At 40.4% G+C, this 20,903-nt stretch overlaps 1 protein-coding gene and 1 long non-coding RNA gene across 2 annotated transcripts; one reads left to right on the top strand and one right to left on the bottom strand.

Moving 5' to 3' along the window:
• Nucleotides 1–625: 625 nt before the first annotated feature.
• On the top strand, nt 626–16,622 carry LOC117811254 (G-protein coupled receptor 4-like). Its single transcript, XM_034681425.1, has 4 exons — nt 626–726; nt 7,796–7,973; nt 15,638–15,813; nt 15,918–16,622. The coding sequence occupies exons 2-4, from the start codon at nt 7,809–7,811 to the stop codon at nt 16,435–16,437; spliced, it is 861 nt and encodes a 286-aa protein (XP_034537316.1). The 5' UTR covers nt 626–726; nt 7,796–7,808; the 3' UTR covers nt 16,438–16,622.
• On the bottom strand, nt 9,383–11,383 carry LOC117811263. Its single transcript, XR_004630961.1, has 4 exons — nt 10,617–11,383; nt 10,240–10,276; nt 9,978–10,155; nt 9,383–9,894 (listed from the first exon to the last, which is right to left on the bottom strand). It is a non-coding gene; the product is annotated as an uncharacterized LOC117811263 (long non-coding RNA).
• Nucleotides 16,623–20,903: the final 4,281 nt, after the last annotated feature.

Here is a 20,903-nt window from a genome sequence, read left to right as displayed (position 1 = left end):
TGGGAGCCGTCTCTCTCTCGATGCGAGCCGGCTCTTCTGATCCACTATAAAGCATCGGATCTCAGAGCAGCAGCTTTTGATCATGACACATCACTACAATAGAGTGCTATCAAAATGAACCTGGCTATGCTAACAATACAAACATCATGAGTAGAATTTACTAAAACACTTGAAATAGAAAAACAGTCATCAAAATGTGTCAGACACGTTAACTTTGAACATACATACAGACGATGCTTTCCTTAGAACAACAAGACGGATGGATGAGGATTAAATTATGACATTTCCAAACTCAGTCTCTGTCTGCCATTACTGAACATGTGACACTGACTTCCTGTTTATCTGGCCAGCCTAAGCCTGATTGGCTATTGGAATAAAAATAAAAAATAAATGAACATTCTAAAACAATAGCCACACACGCTGGCATGGCAGCACAAATATATATTAACTAATAAAGTTAAAAGTACATTTCCTGGGTTGTCTCTTTGTAGGAGGAGATGAAACTCATGTGACAAAAGGCCTCTGCTTTACTTACTACATGGTTTGTGCTTGTGATGCAATCTCTTTCTCAGAAAACACATTATCATATCTGAATCATTTTGTTGACTTCCTTAGAAGAGACCAGAGATAAATTGAGGAACCTGGTGGATGTAATATCTTAAAGTGATCACTGTAGACGGTGAAGAAGCAGAGAAACATCAGACACAGAGCAGGGACTTCATTCAGGTAAGATCTGGACTCTTTAGAATCCTTCAGTAGTCAACAGAGTTAATATTGTGATCTTTTCAGAAACGTCAGTGAAAGAATGAGAAGAGGAACAAAAAGGCATGAAAATGAATGTTACAGTAATGACATTTGTAATGCTTCTATCTTCTAGTTTAATTTGGGATGATGTCCAGTGTGTGATTGTAAAGACAAAAAGTAAAGAATATATATCTATTTGCATATAAGCTCTGTATACCTAGAATGTTGTTCATAGCCTTTGACATATTCCTCTCCTCATTATTCATTTTCACATGGTCTGTTCTGTATGTTTGGCCCCAACATGAAACTAATGAGGGGGAATTATGGGATGTTTTAATGGAGGAACATGTAGAAGCAGCTGGTTTGAGGTGTGAGTCTGATACAAACGATCTGTGTAGTTAAAAAGTTCAGTGAGGTATGGTGGTCATTTTAAATATAAAAGATGGTGATGAATATTCCATCTCTCCTGGAGAGAGGACCAGCCAACCTTATTGTACAGAACACACTGATGTGTGTTATAGGGGTCACCTGTTTTAAATCTTAATGCAGAGTGATGAATGGAGTCGAGGCGTTTGAGGGTTGAGGAAGATGTGTTTCAACAGATTATTTCCCCGTAGTCCAAGACTGACATGAAAACAGCCTCCACAGCCCTCTTCCTCTCAGAGTCTGTCTGAAAGAGAACTGATGTGAATATTAAATGTGAGGTTTTTATCAATGCATAGATATTTAGATTCTGTGACTCTCTCAGTTCTGAATCCTGTTCTTGTAACTATACTTACATCATTCTGCTCTATTGTTCTGGCTCTGGGGAAAAGCATCACTTTTATTTTGTCACATTAAGTACCAGCTTTAAGTCATTCAGGGTATCTTAAATTAATTTTGTAAATGACTGACTGTGAGTTAAACAGAATCAGCAAAACAATACAGTGCAGTGTCATCAGCATATAGAAGAAGAAACAACATTGTTAATATAAATATTAAATAAAACTGGACCTAAAATCGAGCCTTGTGGAACTCCCTTTTTGACTGCTGAAAAATCAGAAAAATGGCTCCCAAGTTGAACAGATTGTTTTCTATCTGAAAGATATCTGGTCAACCAATTTTATGTATTAAAATCAAAACCAATGCTATTATAGCCTCTGCAGTAGCAACTGATGGTCTACGGTATCACATGCTTTTGATGAGTCAATAAACTCAAAACTCTGGGATTCAGTGCACACATCAGGCCTGATGAAAATCTGACATCTCATGGTTCCACACACTACTTCTGCAAGAACGGCTCCATATCAACCCCAGAAATCTTCAAAGATTCACCCAGAGTTGATTTCATGCATGAACACCGGGAGGAATATGTATCAAGTTAAGAACCTGAAAAAAGTGTCTTACTGTCATGATGACATCCAAACAGGAAGTCCACCACTCTAAGTTGAAAGTCTGATCTTGTCATGTTAAGGGCAATTTATAGGGTTCATATTTGAGCAAACTTGTGAGGGGTTTTGTCCAATCAACTCCAAATTCAGTCAGTGTATCTACACTCTGAAATATTAAAAGTTATCAAATGTTTTTGCGTACGTCAAAGTTTGTGTCCCTGGCAGCGCGGTCTGGACATGAAACAGGAAGTTATTGCAAATCCTTCTTACAGTGTTCCATCTGCTCCAAATTACATAAACATGATCAGAGTCCACCCCTGAACACAACTATATGCAGATTTCCAACTGCAGTCATAGCGCCACCCTGTGGGAATACAGAGTACTGACTATTACACACAGATCTACTAAGATCCCAAATAACGAGCCCTAATTTGCGTGTGCAAATAATAATTTTGCACGCACTACTTCTGGGCGTGTTGCGGGTGATCTACTAAGACTGCGTGCGCAAATGATAACAAGTGCAAAAGTGGTGCGGACCGCCCTTTAATGAGTATTTTGCGTGTGCTGTCGGCTGTCACCATGGAGAGTTTGAGAGAGCAGAGTGGCCTTAAATGATAAATGAAGTTTGAAGACATGGAGTTGGAGATCTTTGTGGAGGAGGGAAATAAACACATCGGTGAACTCCAGCAAAGACATCTCAGCGTTAGAAACACGATTTAGGAGGCCATCTGTGAAAAGGTGAATGATGTGAGAAAAAACAGAAGATCTGCTGATGAAATAAACGCATCTACTCTACTCCAAAATGCAGTCAGCGTTTTGATGGAGTTTAGAGAACAATTTTCATTAATATTTGACAGTTTGTGTCAAACATGACGCAAACCAGAAATATATATGCAGACGAGAAAAAAAAAAAAGAAAAAAAAAAAAAAAAGGAGTTCACCGAGAGCGCTTTAACCTCCCTCAAAACCCTTGTTTCATCAACCCCTCTGGAGATTATGAGTTGGAGCCCTCTCTGGAGGAGGATCTGCTGTCCCTGAATGAGATCCAGGAGGCTCCTTCTGGACTTGAGTGGCTTCTCCCTGAGCTGGTCTCCCTCCATCTGGCCTTCTCAGAGGATGACAGCGAGTCTTCGGCTCAGGCTGACTGGCTGGCTCTCTGCTCTAAGCTTGACCTCTACTTGTTCCGCTTTTACCTCTTCGTTCTGGTCCTTTATGCCAGCACTCTGGTGCTGCTGTGGGCCAGTTGGAGCTTTTCCTGAACAAATTAATGAAGACATAATGGGATTTTTTTTATTTAGATTTTTTTGAAGTGTGAACACATATCTATGAGAAAATAAGACTGCAGAATGAATATTGTAGATAAACATGTCACTTATAATTAGTCATATGTAATATCCTCTCCTCAAATGTTTAAAGAAGTTAAACAAGTATAATAAGAGCACACTTTGAACTGGATGCTAATGCTGTTAATCAATGCTTTTAAAGGAGACACCATAACCTGACTTATATGAGGTTTTCATTAGCCGTGGTGACTCTACACTTATCACTGTTTTCTCACATCGTAGTATTTTTTATGTCATTGAAAAAGTGAAATTTGGCATGAAGGAAAAGCCTTCAGTACATCAGACAGGTGGAAGCAAACTAAGTTAATTGAGATCATGCTTATACCTATTTTCAACCGACCCAGTATTGTCTCATATACTGTAACTCCCTGAGCAGTGAATGGACAAGTGGTCTGGCAATACTTTGTTAATAACATTAGTTTATATATGGTAATGCATTTAACAAAGCAAATAAAACTTGGGCTTGGGTTAGTACCAAAATGAAAAAAAAAAAAAAAAGAGAGCAATTTGATGAGGCTAAGTCTGCCACTCTTGCTCTAACTACTCAATTGGGAAGTCAATCGCAGTTTTGAAACAACCAGGGCCAGAAAAGTTAGGCGTCACTCTGATGAAGACAGTCGCCTCACTGATGCAGAGAGCAACTTTCGGGTGAACGTTTTTAATGCCTGATATTATCATCCAGCAACTGTCCCATAGATTCACCAGCTTAAATGGAACTGTGAACATGTTTGAGGCAATTCACCCCAACACACTGCTGCAAGCACGAGATGAGGAGTTACACCAAGCTGCCTGGCGGCTTAGTGAGCACTACAGTTGGGACATCGCCCTCAGCTTCCCTGGCCAGCTGCTTTCTTTTAGAACCTCTTTCAGGGACCAGATACCACAGCAAAAGTCTGTTGCGGATCTGGCAAAAATACTCATTGTCAACCACCCAGCAGTAACTTATGCATTCCGTAAGGTTTGCACCGCCCTGTCCCTGCTTTTATTTTTTACTCTTCCCGTCAACATTGCACCTTCTGAGCGCTCATTCTCCAAGTTAAAACTAACTAAGAACCCCTTGATGAGCACGATGGGACAGGAGAGACTGTGTGGACATGTCATGTTATCTATTGAGAATGACAGAGCAAAGAAAATGGACATACAGTGCATCATGGACAAGTCCGCGGAGCTTAAGGCTCCTTCAAATAGTAGTGAGTAGGCCGAGTACTTCATATAGATTTTTTGTTTGTATGTGAAGATGTGGGCCGCTGTGCCAGTTTGACTAAACTTTATAGCTGTTGATACAGTGACCTACTGTGCTCTCATTGTATGAAAAAGTTAAAGTGGGTGTTAGAATGATGCGGTCACTATCCGTGGTGCTGAACTGCTTTGAATTTGTGTTGTTTTATTTATTTATTTGCGTTGTTCTCTTGGTTTGTTAGACTTCATGTCCGTTTGATTGACTTGAAAATGACATAACTGTGTGTAAAAACTGTAGTAATGCTTGTAAGCCCCGCTGTTACAGGGCATGTTGTAAAGATATGATGAGCTTTACAGTGACCACAGCCATGTGTGCGTAACACTGTGCCAGTTTGCACCTGCCTTTCAAACGTGCTAAATATAGACGCAAAAACACCGCCCGCTATCTGCTTCAGGTTTGATAAATCACATTGCGTGTGTTAATGATTACATTTGTATCTCCTCCTCCCAGTATTTTGCACGTTCTGATGATCTACATGTATTCTGCATATTCATGAAGGCAAACACGCTAAATGGATAGCGAGTGCTATTTTGCTCATTTGAAAGACGCAATCCTCGGTGCACCCGCTTAGTAAATCTGCTTTGCGCACGCTATCAAGTTTGCACGTGTTTTTATACACGCAAACCTTTAGTAGATCGGGCCCACAGTGTCTGATCTAACAGGGTTGATGTCGGTCCCAGCCTCAACTCATCTACATACACACTGTGGTCATAGTCATACCCCTGCCTATTGGAAGCAGACAAGATAAACCCCCATATACAGGTTTTATCTTTCAATCTTAACTGTTTGATTCATGTTCTGTCATGAACATTCACAACATGAACACAGGTGATAACTCAGTCATGGCCCACCTGCTGTTTAAAGCCAGTGTTAGACTGTTCTCTGTGCTAACATTTACACAAGCTGATAGTCTGGACCTGAACAGCTCTACATATACATTCAGTTCAGTCAGACAACTCACGTTTACTTAATAAGTTTATTGCAGCATACAGTATTGTGTTTGGCGTGTGGGCTCCGAATTTCATTACTCCTCGTAGATTATTTAAATGCAGACATTAGGAGCAATGAGAGAGGACTAACCCCCCCGGAGCCCGCAGGTGGAAGCCGGGGAGGAGGTGGGGACAAACTTCACACAGCACTGAGCAGAACAGCAGGAGCACTGCAAGCAGAGGCAGAGACAGGAGGCTTGCCGTTTAAATAGACCGCCGAATGAGGATGTTGAGATCAGCTGATGGAGAGGTGGTGACGTGTCAGTATGATGAGCGCGGCTCGAGTTGTCTGCCTGAACTAGCTTGCAGGCGGCGCTCCATTAGTGACAGCACCACCCTCTGGTGATAAGTCACAGCTGCTGCACAACCAACAGCTGCTGCACACCAAATTTTGAAGAGGTAAACTAAAAGCTTGTTGTGTTTGTGTACAGTACTATGCAGCATGAATATTAAAAAGTTGGATCGGACCAGTGTTATAGTAGAGTCACCAAATCCAAGTCCGAGTCGAGTCCTGAGTCCTCTGTGTTCAAGTCCGAGTCGAGTCCAAGTCACCAGAGAAAAATCTGAGTCCGAGTCGAGTCCTCATTATTTGAGTCCGAGTCCAAGTCGAGTCCTCACCGGTAATATCATATATTACAAGGAGGGCAGCTGTTTGAATCCAAACTATTGACTGTTAGACTGGCTGTGTGGACCTGGACTGGCTGTGTGGACCTGGACTGGTTGTGTGGACCTGGACTGGCTGTGTGGACCTGGACTGGCTGTGTGGGACCTTTTGGATGTGTAGGAAACACATTTCTTTCATTAACATTAGTGTTAAGATAAGAGAGTCCTTTACTCGTCCCTCAACGGGGAAATTCAAGTGTCACAGTAACAAAGTAGACAGTGCAAAAAATATGAAGCAAACAAGAGCCTATAAAATATCAATTATTAAAAAAGTATCTCTCTGTGAGACACCGTGGGTGAAGAAGTCTGTCACGGAACGAGCTACTTAGTGTTGTTATGGTCTCCTGGAGGGGGTGTGACGTGTTGTCCATCAGAGAAGATAGCTTTGCTATCATCCTCCTGTCAGCCACCACCTCCACAGGGTCCAGTGGGCAGCCCAGGACAGAGCTGGCCTTCTTCACCAGTCTGTTCAGCTTCTTCTTGTCAGCAGCAGAGATGCTGCTTCCCCAGCAGACCACTCCAAAGAAGATGGCTGATGCCACCACAGAGTCAAAAGACCTGAGTCTCCTGAGCAGAAAGAGTCTGCTTTGTCTCTTCTTGTACAGCACATTTGAGTTCTGACCAGTCCAGTTTAATGTTGGAACTATTTCCATCATTTTATGTCATAAATATGAATTATTCTAATATATTCATAATCATTTTACTTGATGTCATTTATTTGGTGTTGTTTATATTAAGGGCAATGTTATGTGCATTATTATTATTTTATTTTAGTAAGCATTTTGATAGTCTGATGGTTTTTACCTGGCTCATTGGCCGGTTTGATTTTCTGTTTTGATTTTAGTAAATTGACGAGGTCTAACTGCCACTGCAGTGAGATTCTAATGAAATACAGCCAGTGTGTCTGGAGATTCATTTATGAATGAAGTCACAGCGCTGCATGCCGTGCGTAAATCCAAGTCATCGGTGCCCGAGTCCAATTCAAGTCACGAGTCCTGCAAAACGTGACTCGAGTCCGAGTCCTGGACTCGAGTACTACAACACTGGATCGGACTAAAAGAGGAATCATCCAGAAAAAGAAACTTGACTTGTCTCAGTGTGAAAAATGTAAGCTGTATATTCTTAGCTCCATGTGGGATTCAAACCCCAGACTCCACCTTTATAGCCCGTGTTATTTGGAACCTTTTAAACCTCCTTTTGTATTTGTTTCAAATATTGAACACAAATAATATTTCTAAAGAAAACATTTTGTAAAGTGAAAAAGGAAAGCCTTGGCCACCAGAACCTTTGAAGTTTAAAGTCCATGAAACTATTCACACTGATCTCAAACTTTTGAATAAACTGAGCACGTTAGATGAAATGCTGTGTTTAGTGACGACCATGTTATTCATGTTACTGCACTCTGCTTTTTACTAACTGTTATTTTTCCTGATCTCTATAACTTTAGATTACACTGAAGAATGGAAGCAGGCTTCAATAACACCACCTACAACACAGACTACTACGATGACACAGGACTTCAGGATGACGGACATATGAATTTCATATATTATGTTGTGACATGCATAATCATCAGTATCAGCCTTCCTCTGGTGCTCGTGACCATCTATGCTCTTCTCTCTCTGGTATGTACTTTGTGACTTTATTTACTGTCTGTGTCATGTTTCTGTGGAACTGTGTGCTTGTCTGTAGAGGATCTGGATCTGGGTTTGGTGCTAGCTTTAATATCAGCCCAAAGACGATGTGAGTTTATACACATGCAGAATGCTTCTGCTTATGTTACAGGTCCCAGTCTGAGGTCCCATAAACAGATAAGGTTCCTGTGTTAAACAGGAGAAAGGATGAGACAGGCAGCCATGCTTCTGTACAGTGCAGCTTTGCTCGGTACAATTTCTTCGTACATTCACAGTAAAGGAGGTTCTGTTAACTTTCTGTTTGCTACTGTCTGCATTTAACAGCACCACATACATTACATTACAAATAAACAAGATCCTCAGACATTGAATTTCAACAGTATCTCATACTTTACTTTTCAAAATAAAGGTTTTCCCTTCCTCAGTGTGACTCTGTTTCTACAGTCTTCAACTGTCAAAGTTAGTCTTCAGCTCTTAAACTGATATTTTATACAATTGTAGTTTTAACTACTTGATATTAAATATTAAAATCATATGTTCTCAATGTTAATGAAAATAAACTAACATGCTGCTACCTTTAAACATTTAAGTACATGAGCTGAAGGCTGACAACTGTCATTTCTTAAAGTTCTTAACCTATTGTTATGGCTGGCTCGAATGCCGAACATAGTAAGGGACACAACACAAAAGGGTTAAGTTAGTTAATTGTATTTTATTGTAAACCAAACAGAAATTAATCTGAAAACTGGAAACAAACCACTGAGGTGCTGCTGCTGCTGAGAGAGGGGAGAGAGAGTGAATGTTAACTGAGGACCTGCCCAAATAGACTTCAGCTGATTGCCCCCACACAGGTGATCACCACAGGAAGCTGCAGACACAAAACATGACAGAACCCTGACGTAACACTATATACATTTAGAACTAAGTATTACACCAAAACACAATATATACACAACCTGAAATGAACTGGGGCCTGTTGCATGAAACTAGGATAAGGGATTAAGCCGGGATATGTTGCTTATCCTGGCTCAACTTATCCGTGATCCGGTTGCATGAAAGTAGGATAGGAGGAAGCAGGATATTTTATGACATTAGTTACCATGGAGATTTATTCTTTGGAGCTAGCCTGCTCCAGACCAGGCTAAGTTCCAGGATCTATTTAATCTCATCCCTTATCTCAGTCAGCAGTCACCACAAATGGAAACTAATAGTTATTCTGCTGTCCACTACACATTATCACATTCAACTAGACCCACAGTCATTATTTAAACATTTGCGATCATTGATTTTTAATCATTGTAGATAAATGATGATTTTAGATGTTGCAAATTGCAATTAGATAATTTAGTTTCCCCACACGCGATATATAAAATACACATCCCATATAAATACACAGAGAGTGACATGATCTTCCTTTATTGAATAAGGATATATAAAAGCAGGTAAACCATCAGCTCCTTTCAAAACTGAAGCCACACAGTGACTCTACAAGATAGAAAGCATGGAATCAAAAGCATACAACAAAATAATGCATACACAATCAGTCTGTATATAATGTCTGCACACTGAAATAAATGCAGGCCAAATCCATACACAACAAATGAACAGACAAATTAATACATGCAGTAGCCTCCCTACAAGCTTGTATACACAATATACAGTGCAATTATAAGAGGTCAAATTAATTCAAATTTGAATATATATATGTCTCTGCCACTGCAGGCCATATATAACTGAAATTTAAAGCATGTTAACTAAAGTAATTCAACACATATTGGTCCCTGACCAGCCGACCACTGTCGTCATCAGGGAACACGGCAGGCCTACAGTGTACTCACTGGATCATCATCATCATCATCATCATCTTCATCTGGCATTGGTGGCTCCAGCAAGGAGATAGTGCTGCCAGAAACTGCAAGGCAAACCAAAGTCAGATAGTCCAAATGGATTAGATATGAATGTGCTTACATCACATGTAAAGATGGAAGAAGGTACCTTGTATGAAGCGGTTAGCCTCTTGGGAGGGACATGCATTTGTTTCTGTCCCCCCCAAGGATCCCCTCCAAAACTGGCCTGCCTTTATTTTGTGATAAGGCCATGTCTTCGGCTGGGGTGAGGGCGGTGGGAGGTGACCCACCACCCGTTCTTTGTATTTGGCCTCTCTTTTTGACGGCTAAAACAGTACATCATTTGTGTGAGCAGGCACCTTCTGGGTACAATGTACACTTGTGTAAGTATTAGTCAGGGGGGCACTTACCATTCTGCAAGATGTTCTTGTATTTGACTTTTACTTGCTGCCAAGTTCTTTTTGGCCCAGTCATGTTTAAGCCACACACACACACACACACACACACACACACACACACACACACACACACACACACACACACACATATATATATAAAGAAAGTTTCTATCTTGTCCTGTAAGTAAGTATATACATATATATACACACACACACTTGCAGGATAAGATAGGAGAAACTTTATTTCTCCCAAGGGGAAATTAAATCAGAGAGTTATACAGTCTGATGAAGTTACATTTACACAATTTCAAACACATCTGCATCGATTCCACAACAATTTTAATTTAGTGATTATCAAGAGTGTAAGTGTGTACATGTGCACTACTTACGCATTCAGGCGATCTGCAATGGTTTCCCAAGCTTTTTGGTGCTGTTTAATTATTGATGCTGTGTTGCCTTTCTTTCTGATTTGATCTTTCACCTCTTCATATGCTTCCATGAGGATCTCCTCTTCTGACGGTGAAAAGTATGCCGCACGCGTTGCCATGGTGAATCAGTGAATCTGCGATCGATATCTGGGGTCTATTTAAGGAAGCCGCGTACGCGCACTTAGCCAGGATTGGTTTCCCCTGGCTTGATGAATCCGTGTCTGCTCATCCTGGCTTGGTCTTTGTGCAACCGACTGAGCCTGGACGCTCTTGTTTTGGATTGGGTGAACTCGGCTCAGTCATTTATCCCGGATATCTTAATCCTACTTTCATGCAGCAGGCCCCTGGAGCCCAAAAAGAAACCAGACTCTTGTTTTGAAATCAACCAAAGTAAAGACATTAGTTCGTTGGCACCATTACGGTTCAGACACAACACAGAGTAAAAATGAAGTCTCTGCTCATCGGCCGAATAATACAAATCAATAAGTTTTCTACATCAGTATATCTTCTGTTCTGTTAAACAACATTTTCATACATTGACACATGTTTACAATGCTTACAAACCTGTGTTAAACAGGAGAAAGGATGAGACAGGCAGCCATGCTTCTGTACAGTGAAGCTTCGCTCGGTAGAATGAGGAAGGAGCCAGAGTCCGCTATCAAAGAGAGTCCCTAGGGAGAAGCACAGCGCCACACTGCCCCCTACTGGCAAGGTGCACACTCTGTATATAAGTGACACTTTGCAGTCAAACAACGAATATCAACCAGCCGTTATGGCTTATATTATTACACTGTTCTTGTAACAGGAATATGATTACCAAAATAAAACATTACAAACATCATAAAATGTGACGGTGCATTTTCTGAACATCACAATTACACTGTAGAGGAAGAAACAGCAAAACACACTAAACTTGGTCAGTAAGTTTGATTAAAAAAGGTCAAAGGAGTGTTCAATTCTGTCAGCGTTCATGGTCGTCAGAGGATGAAGCCAACCTACTTTTTTATTTCATGACTTTTGGGCAAAGAATAAGTAAAACATAGTCTATTCCATCAGTTCTCAACATTTGTGTTTTAAAAACTAGAATAAAAACTATGGAGAAGTGTTACACTTTGTGAGTATTCATGGTCTCCAGAGGCTGACTTTCCCTCACCATTACAGATACTCTTAAATTAACCAGAGATGGACTTTTTGTGAAATGTCTGAAGTGTCTATAGATATATATAGTTAGTTCAGTGTAATACATAGTTCACATAAAACATAATTCACTAGTGAAAAATCATCTTCTCCATTAGTTTCAGGATAGTCCCTGAAATGTGTGTAAAGTTATAGAGGTACAGCTTCTGAATGCAAATGTAACCGGCTGATTAGCGCTCATGCCCCACAGCTGGGTGGGAACCAATCACCTGCGGTTACCTGGTTGTTTGCGGGGATAAAATTGAGTGACGGAGCTCCCTTCAGTCTCTGCAGAGCTCCGGGGGTGCATCTCAAAGCTCTAAACTGCAGTCTCCTCGCTCCTCGCTCCTCGCTCCTCGCTCCTTGCTCCTCGCTCGAACCGGAAGTAGTTACTGACGCGCCATTTTAACTTGCGTCCCAAAGCTCTAAACGCTGCTGGAGGAGAGAGGAGAGAGGAGCGAGGAGACTGATCAGAGGAGGGATGATCGAGGAAACACGAGAGCAGACTTTGCGGATGTCTTTTCTCTGACAGACACGCCCCCTTATCGAATATCACTCACCGATTGGACGCTGCAGCGGCTCGGACCTAACCGAAACTTAACATCAGCTGAGTTTAATAACAGAGAAAAGACAGACCTTAAAACAGTCACTAAGGGTGCCCTGAAACAGACCTTAAAACAGTCACTAAGGGTGCCCTGAAACAGACCTTATAACAGTCACTAAGGGTGCCCTGAAACAGACCTTAAAACAGTCACTAAGGGTGCCCTGAAACAGACCTTAAAACAGTCACTAAAGGCTGATTTATACTTCTGCGTCGCCCTACGCAGCAGGGGCTGACGCGGACATGAGCCCCACATACTTGTGCGTCGATGTGTCTGTGTCGCGCAGCAATTCTCCGCCGAAACGCCTGAGGGCAGTGTGGTCTCTCTGATAGTCGGTCGCCTGCTTCCGGTCCCGCTACGATCTCTGTTTACTTTTCCACATCGATTCAGAGCGTGTTCTGTTAATCTACAGCTGATACATGTTGCTGTTTATCATACAGACATGATTACATGAAGGATAGAGAGGAGGAGATGAAATACACGGCCGATGTGTGGCCGATGTCCGAGACCCCGGAAGTGCTGTGAATGCGGGAAAGACAAAGCCGTCGAGCGGACCAATCACAGAGCTTGCGGTCCGCGTCGGCTCTACGCGTAGTTACATTTTGGAGGAGGTGCACGTCAGCTACGTGCGTAGGCCTCTGCGTAGGTACGGGAGCTACGCGGACCTACGGCGTAGGCTACGCCGTCGATTCGACGCAGAAGTATAAATCAGCCTTAAGGGTGCCCTGAAACAGACCTTATAACAGTCACTAAGGGTGCCCTGAAACAGACCTTAAAACAGTCACTAAGGGTGCCCTGAAACAGACCTTAAAACAGTCACTAAGGGTGCCCTGAAACAGACCTTAAAACAGTCACTAAGGGTGCCCTGAAACAGATCATAAACACACGTTGGTTTCTAAACAGTCTGTATTTGATGACCTGAGATTGAAAAGTGTTTGAGGTGAGTTTAAACACAAAATACTGAACGCAAAATCATAAATTCAATATAACAGAGGATGGATTATGTTATATCTGATTGTTTTTGTCAGATTCACTGTCTAATGAAATAGAGTAATAGAGTCTAATATCATAGATAGAATATATATTAATGATCAGTTATTCCTCCTGTTAGTTTCCCTGTTTGTTCTGGTTTTCTTCATGAAGAGAAGTCTGACTGTAAAGTTTGTCTGTTAGTAAAAACACTTGTTATATTTCCTGTCAGGTTAATAAAGTTTCATATGAGGCTGATCATTAATGAGCACAGGGTTTGAAAAGAGTTGCATGGTTTCTATTTTCCCTTAAAGTCATAAATAATTTAATAATGAGGCATTTTACTGATGAATCGATCCGTGATGCTTCAGGACAGAATAAACAGAGAGCTGATTCTCTTCATGTGCAGGTGTTTGTTAAACAGGTGTTTGTTAAACAGGTATGTGTTAAACAGGTGTGTGTTAAACAGGTGTGTGTTAAACAGGTAAACACAGAGACAGAGCTCTGTTACTGTTTATATTGATCAGAGTTATTACAGTGAACATGTGTGTTAAACAGGTGTTTGTTAAACAGGTGTGTGTTAAACATGTAAACACAGAGACAGAGCTCTGTTACTGTTTATATTTATCAGAGTTATTACAGTGAACATGTGTGCAGACACAAACAGCTGTTAAAGCCGTCATCACAAACCGACGTCGCTTCACGTGACTCTCTGGAGGAGAGGACGTCTCATTTCTCTAAATACAAATCTCCTCGTTTCCTCTCTCCTCTCGTTTCATTTCCTCACATCTCTGGTGGGCGGGACTAATACGCGAGGAAGAGACGCGAGGAAGAGACGCGAGGAAGAGACGCGAGGAAGAGACGCGAGGAAGAGACGCGAGGAAGAGACGCGAGGATGGACGTTTAGAGCTTTGAGATGCACCCCAGGTTGAGAGCAGGACGGTGTTCCTTTCGGGTTGGCGGGTCGTTGTGTGCCAGCAACGCATATAGTACGCGGTATGAGCGTGGGGTAGTGACGTGATAGGGTCGCGGACGGCCGAGATTGCCACTTTTTCCTTGTCTTTTTGCTTGTCTTTTTTGGTGTCTTTTTGTCTCTTTTTGCCTTGAGTTACAGGCTCTGCTCAGTAACAGTGTGATTTAAAGACTCTGCTCAGTAACAGTGTGATTTAAAGACTCTGCTCAGTAACAGTGTGATTTGAAGACTCTGCTCAGTAACAGTGTGATTTAAAGACTCTACTCAGTAACAGTGTGATTTAAAGACTCTGCTCAGTAACAGTGTGATTTAAAGACTCTACTCAGTAACAGTGTGATTTAAAGACTCTGCTCAGTAACAGTGTGATTTAAAGACTCTACTCAGTAACAGTGTGATTTAAAGACTCTACTCAGTAACAGTGTGATTTAAAGACTCTGCTCAGTAACAGTGTGATTTAAAGACTCTACTCAGTAAAAGTGTGATTTAAAGACTCTACTCAGTAACAGTGTGATTTAAAGACTCTGCTCAGTAACAGTGTGATTTAAAGACTCTGCTCAGGAACAGTGTGATTTAAAGACTCTGCTCAGTAACAGTGTTGAAGTATCCCCGTCCAGGCTGTGTAAGCAGCCGTGGCTGTAGCTACAGTTTACTGTCAGGCTTTTTCATGTTCTTTGCATCGTCTAATGTATTAACTAGATGTGTGTTATTGTAGTGATTGTGCCGTGTTTATAGGCCTGATTCAGATAACCTGGCTGCAGTTAGCGGTGTCTTTCTAACACTGATTTCTAGTATGTCTGTTCATGGTTAAAGTAATAATAATTATGTTGTTTTAAAACTATTTTGTCGGCCAATTAAAATAAAGATTGTGTATATATTTTTCTAAACCATGCCTTTGTATTCATTTGTGGACTAACCTGTGTATTGTTAAAGGGGAAACCCTCTGTTAAAGGGGCGGTAACTAAAAATAAGTATACTGGTAAAACTCTTTGGGTGAAAGTCCCAAGGTGGCGTTGTTGGTATTTTATCTTCTAAACCCAGAAATCCCTTTCCAGCCCTAGCTTGGTTACATAAACATGACACAACCCACACTTCAGCCTTGTGCTCCTGTTTGACTGGGTCAGAGTGCCTCCCCATGAGAGCATGAAACACAGGTCAAAGTCTGAATACAGTGAAATGCCAGGATGTCATGAGAGTCATAGTTTGATGAATCATGGCTGTTACTGCAGAGAGTGATGTTTACTTCTACCTCTATTCTTCTGCAGGTACGCCAGGGTCAAGTTGCTCCAATATACGTCATCAACCTTCTCATTTCAGACATCATTCAGCTCTGCTGCATGATTGTATTTGTGTCAGATCATCGGACTCTTATGACTGATGATGTCTACAGCTGTGGTCTACTGTCGAGTGTTGGCTTCATGGTGTGCATCTCACTGGAAAGGTAAGGTCTGTTTAAAGCCGTGTGTAGTGCTACAGTGTCTGATAATCATGTTTCTGAATGTTCCTGCACCTCCTCAAAGACAGTGTGTCCCTCTGGTTTTGCAGGTACCTGGTCATCGTCCACCCACTGTGGTACCGATTCAAACGAACCATCAAGATCTCTGTGGCGGTCTGTGCCGTGGTCTGGGCCTTCCCAGTTTGTTTCCTTATTGTGTTTCCCTTGGTTACTGATACAGTAACAATAATACTCTCCATTATCCTCATCATCCCCTTCCCACTGTTCATCTTCTTCCTGGTCAGGACCCTCAGAGCCCTCTCTTCTTCAGTCTCGGTCCGCTCTGATGAGAAACGACGAATAGTTGGAACTTTGGTGGTGGTGCTGCTCATTTACACGCTGCTGTTCCTACCCACCATCATTAGGTTCCTGTTACAGGCGACTGGCTTTTACTCTTCAATGTTTTTCTACACGTCCAGTATAATTGTTAGACTGAGTCCTCTGGCAGACATGCTCCTGTATATCTTCATCAGAAAGCAGATCATGGGCAACTGTCTGGCCTCTGTGTGTTGTTGCATAAAGGAGAGCAATGATCCCACCACATCAGCAGTGACTGTTGACGACATTTAGACAGAAAGCTTTAAGGAGGCAGAGAGAGAGAAGAGAAAACAGAGCAAATGTACTCTAGAATCATAGTATATCCAAAATGTACATCCATGTCTATCCAAAACCTTTAGCTTGTGCATGAAGAAGGACCATGTTTGTCATGTTGTTAATCATCTTTGAAAGCATGAAAACTAGCTACACACACTTGTGGATCTTAATAAGTATATCTTTTACTTCTGCAGCAACCAGAACTTAGCTTCATGACTCCTCCCACTCCAGGAGTCGGTTAACAGACGCAGTGATACAGCTGCTAGGCAATTCTGATTACTACTGATAGTTAGCAGAAGAAAAGCGCTAGGCTAACGTAACTTTCCATCTCTATCCAATTCAACCTGAGAAGGCATTTGACAGAGTAGAGTGAGGCTTTCTGATAAAGGTTTGGGAAAACCTGGTTTGGGGCAGAATTGATCAAATGGGTTAAAGTGGTCTACACAGGGCCGAGAGCATCAGTGCTCACCAACGGACAAACGTCCCCCTTTCTTCAACTCATACGCTTCCATCTTCAAATGTTCTTCATGGCACAGAAATAAATCACATGATGAATTATGTGTAAATGTGTGTTTTCTTTCAAGTGCAGACACAAAAGTGAAATAAATCCAGTAACCTCTACAAAACTACACATGGACTGTGCAGAGACTACTTGTAGAAAGCTAAAGCTAAGTATATATAATTTTTTTTTTTCAAATTTTATTTACCTCTTCTATTTTCATTCATGACTTATTGTTGTTATTATTTCTACTCCAACTATGTTTGTTGCTGTCATTATATCATTAGAATCAGAACGATTTTGCTCCATCTGTACCATCATTTATTTCACTTCACTCTTTCTGTTCCCTTCTGATGCCCTCCATCTCACCCTCTGTTGAAAAGATAAAAAAAACTTTTTGAAATCAGGAAATATGTGATAGACAGTGTGGTTGATGGACAGTTTGGGTCCTGACTAGGGTTGCAAAATTCCAGGAATTTTCAAAGTTGGAAACTTTCCATGGGAATTAACAGGAATAAATGGGAATAAAGCAGGAATTAACTAAATTGAAGGTTGGCTCTTAATAGTGAACTTAAATATCGTTGGGGGAAATATATTTGAGCATAATCCTGACTAAAACAACCAGATTTCATGCAAGTACAGTTGAATATCTATGCTATTCCTCAATCACATGCACATAGCACACTGCTTACTGCAGGGCTATTGAGACCACGCCCCCTACATGCACTGTGCATTCCTCCATCACATGCACAGATGATTTCTAGAATCCTGCAGAGGCTAGTCTTGAGAAGCTTGAGGGAAGATGCTTTTTTATTTGCATGTTGAATGGGACTTTGTTGGAGGAAGAGCGGCTCTTTTCATTTAACATTTTGAAAGGGACTTTGTTGGGATTGTATTTTTGTTAAGTTTTGAATGGGTTGGATCAGGGGGATGAGTAATATTTAACTCAACATTCATGTTTTTGTTCTTCAATGAAAGAATTTAACACTTGATAAAGTTCTACTTACAAATAAATCTGTTTTAATTGTATTATTTTGGATGGATGTCTGCTTATAACAACACACATATTTATTCTTGGATATGATACCTATCCATTTGCAAAATTCCCTAGCTTAACTTCCCATGGAAATTTACCCCCTCGGGCAAGCCCCCTCCCATTGGGTCTGGGGGCTGTCCGGGATGTTTGAGAGTCTGTCGGGAGGTGGCCCAATCAGGAACCCAACAAATCAGGGGGAAAAAGACAAAACATATTATCAGAATTATTATTATTATTATTGTAATTATTTAGTACTTGGTTATAGTACTCTTATTTTTTAAACTTTTTTATTGTTACTATTAATAGTATTATAAGTATTGTATTTTTTTTTTATTTGCTCAATTTCTTGCTGGCCCACTGAACTATTTCCCCTTTTTTTATTTACTATTATTATTATTATTATTATTATTATTATTATTATTATTATTATTAAAGCTGCTGTGAGGAACTTCTGGTGTGTATCGATTCTGGCGCCCCCTTGTGGACAAAGTGATACCTCTTATCTCTTCTCCTGCAAATACAAAATTAATGTCTTCAGACAATAACCTCATCCTGTTGTCTTTTACCATTTATCTTCATCACACAATGTGATTGTTTGCCATGAAAACAGCCAAAAAAAGGGTGTCTCTAGAGCGAGATGTCAATCATCTGTTCTGACACCTACCCCCTCAGAACAGTTTCAGGCATTAAAAATGACAACAGAGGAGGTATCGGTGTTGTTGTGGATGGTCTTGTTTGCTTTAGAGGGTCATGATGATGCATCAGTATCAGTTTCAGTCTGTTTCTCAGCCAGTTAAAAACTCCTCATAGTGCCTTTAATATTATTATTTTATATTCCTTTTTTATTTCATTTGTATGTGATGTTGGTAATGTTAATTATAGTAATTATTATTACTATTCATGAGGATTTTTATTATTATTTGTAGTAGCAGTAGTATCTGTATACCTTTTTTTCTTAATTCTATTTTTCTTTCTTTTTATTAATTTATTACTATTATTATTATTTTATCATTATTATTATCATTAGAATAATAACAATAATTATTATTATTATTTTATCATTATTATTATCATTATAATAATAATAACAATTATTATTATTATTATTATTATTATTATTATTATTATCATTAGAATAATAACAATAATAATAAGTATTATTATTATTATTGTTGTTGTTGTTATTATCATTAGAATAATAATAATAATTATTATTATTATTTTATCATTATTATTATCATTAGAATAATAATAATAATGATAATAATAATAAAAAATAATAATAATAAAAATAATTATTATTATTATTATTACTATTATTATTATTGTTGTTGTTGTTGTTATCATCATTATGATGAATTGATTAATCTATTTTTATTTAATGTTTGTTCTCTATTAATCATTGATGTAACTCACCCCACTCCCCCAGATTTGTTTCCATTACTTTCTCCCACCCAGTCTATCTCAAACTACTGTCCTATTTGCTACAATGACAGACAGACAGACAGACAGACAGACAGACAGACAGACAGACAGACAGACAGACAGACAGACAGACAGATACACAGACAGACAGACAGACAGACACACACACACACACACACACACAGCTTTCTAACTTCCTTAGTATGCTTATTATTACAGTACCTTGTTTGTTCCTGCTTGTCACTGTTTTGTCTCTGAAATGTTCACTTGTTGTCCTGTCTTCCTCTTTGTTTTGTACGGTATTGTCATGTTCCTCACACTTCTTGTATTGTTATGCAACACTTAAATAATACAAAATAAAAAAAGATTTCATCTCAAACAGCAAAACAGATCAACTTGCTCTTTCTGAGCCCATTTTCCTTTTCAAACTTGACAACTATCTTAGCACTTTCGAACCCGTCATGTCTCACATAAAGTAACGTCTAGCCTAGCAAGCTTCCCCTCAAGACCCTCTCTGCATCACCAAAACTGGCACAGTAGAAACACGCTTCAGGTTCCACCACCACCTCCGCCAAGTTCTCACAAAAACAGGCATCTCCCCTGAGCTTTCTTCAGGTCACTCTTTTCAATCGGAGCCACATCCAGGCAAGGGATCCCTGACCATACAATTAAAACTCTTGGTTGTTGGTCTTCCCAAGCCTACCAGGGTTACATCTACCATAAAGACACAAAAAGGCCCCATAACAGATTAGTCCATGGAGGTTCACTTGGGGGTTGCTGAACCAGAGGGGCGTCAAGACTATCCCCATCCTGAGTCTCGACACCTCATTCCCGACTCTTCAGATACCTCGACCCTTACTCATCCCTCCCTACCTCCATCCTTTATCTTCTTTAAATGAAACTCTTTAAACTGTAACATCATGTGGTTCATTTTTGGAATGTTCAATGACATGGTGTTGTTAAGTATTTCGGTAGGTCCTGTTACAAACATAATTATACTGTACAAGGGCGTGGTCTTGTTAGTGAAGCTCTAAATCAAAGAAGTCAAACATATTTCAGCTCTACAGCACTCTGACAAGTGAACTACAGTGAAGAAGTCAAAGGTCAGTCTTGAGCGCCCTCAGGTGGTCACAGAGGGAGACCGCAACCAAAACACTCTAACTGTAGAAAAGGCCCCAGAGTAATGTTAAATCCTGTTTGGTTTCAGTTCTGTTTAAGTTATGCTTTCACTTTCAATGTGGGAGGGGCTTCCCCAGCTAGTGTTTGACTGTGAGTGAGTGAGGCCATGCGGTGATGAGAGCTGGTGCAGTGACAGACAAGTGACAAGAAGCTGGATGTGCATGAATGAAAGAGTGAGTATTAATCTAAAGGATAATTGTAATAAGAGAGTTGATTTAATTTGATGTTGCACTGTGAACTGTTATTGAGCCACCGTTCGGAGTGTAGATGTTCACCATGTGCTCATTGTGTAGATTTGCAGAC

The sequence above is a fragment of the Notolabrus celidotus genome, chromosome 4 (assembly GCF_009762535.1).
Source record: "Notolabrus celidotus isolate fNotCel1 chromosome 4, fNotCel1.pri, whole genome shotgun sequence".
In the NCBI taxonomy this organism is placed as follows: Eukaryota; Metazoa; Chordata; class Actinopteri; order Labriformes; family Labridae; genus Notolabrus; species Notolabrus celidotus.
Note: the sequence above shows the minus strand (reverse complement) of the source record. Positions and strands in the feature narration are given on the sequence as shown.